We start from the raw sequence: 1067 nt of genomic DNA, 5'->3' as shown, positions 1-1067 counted from the left end.
TGGGGCGGTGCTCAGCCAGCAGGTCTTGCTCTGGCCTCAGGAACAAGCTTCGATTTAACGCTTATCTCGAGAGCCAGCGTTTAAGCCACAAGAGCATGCCATGACTGGCTAAAGTTAAAAGACCAGTAAAAATACTTTTATATCTGCTGTTTCCAAAGGTTCTAAACTTTATATCTTGAAAGTGTGTGTACAAGACGTATTTGGCTCACCATTTAATTCCCCGGTACACTAGAAGCCTCCTGTTACCTTTGTACCTGCACATACTCTGAAAACTCAGAGATGACATCAGTATGACTTAGTTGTATGACACCCCACATTTACAACGGTTCTCCAATGAGCATCCTGCTGGATTCGAGCTGCCTGAGTTTAACTTCTCGGCTCATAACACGAAGGGGACATGCTTCTCTCTGGAGCTCTGAATCTCCTGGACGGTAAATCCACAAGGTGCCGGCTGTGCTAAGTTTTACACAAAATATCAGCGTTCTTCAAATGAACACACTTTGAAAGATGTTCCACGTTTGAAGTACCTACCAGAAGCTGCCCAGCAAAGCAGACACACAGGATGAAGGTGAGCAAGAGAAACGCAACTCCAAAGGAAACGCCGAGGACGGTCGTTCTGCCAGGAAACAGAAAGGGACGCATTAGTGGGGGGTAGTTTTAAGTCATTCTGACTCGTGGTGATGCAATGGACGGTGCGACAAAATGTGGCCCAGTCAGTTACTGATCGATCACTGTGATCCACGAGGTTGGCCTGGGCCACTGTAATTCAAGCCAACTCGACGGCAACAACTACGTGCCAAGTACCATTCAAGGGCTGTATCTGTACAGCTTACTTAATCCTCTAAAACGTCCTATGTGGTAGTTACTGATAGTACCTCCAGGGGTCACAAACAGTAACTCCCACGAAGAAACAGCTAAGTGCTTGGCTGCTAAGCGAAAGGTTGGTGGTTTGAGCCCACCAGCAGCTCTGCAAGAGAAAGAACCAGCAAAATGCTTCAGGAAAGCGTACTGCCTTGGAGACCCTACGGGGCAGTTGTACCCAGTGGTGTCACTGGGGGAGTGCAGGG

The 1067-nt window shown here is 48.0% G+C and overlaps 1 protein-coding gene across 1 annotated transcript in view; it reads right to left on the bottom strand.

Moving 5' to 3' along the window:
- LOC103210021 (adenylate cyclase type 2-like) overlaps positions 1 to 1067 on the bottom strand; it is a gene marked incomplete at its 3' end in the record, with an annotated part of 485381 nt that overhangs the window by 42453 nt on the left and 441861 nt on the right. The window contains exon 11 of the mRNA XM_007955948.1: positions 532 to 616. Coding sequence (XP_007954139.1) covers positions 532 to 616 — 85 coding nt within the window. The remainder of the gene's footprint in view (positions 1 to 531; positions 617 to 1067) is intronic.

The sequence above is a fragment of the Orycteropus afer genome, unplaced genomic scaffold, assembly GCF_000298275.1.
Source record: "Orycteropus afer afer isolate SDZICR_OR568_19922 unplaced genomic scaffold, OryAfe1.0 scaffold00551, whole genome shotgun sequence".
NCBI lineage: Eukaryota > Metazoa > Chordata > Mammalia > Tubulidentata > Orycteropodidae > Orycteropus > Orycteropus afer.
Note: the sequence above shows the minus strand (reverse complement) of the source record. Positions and strands in the feature narration are given on the sequence as shown.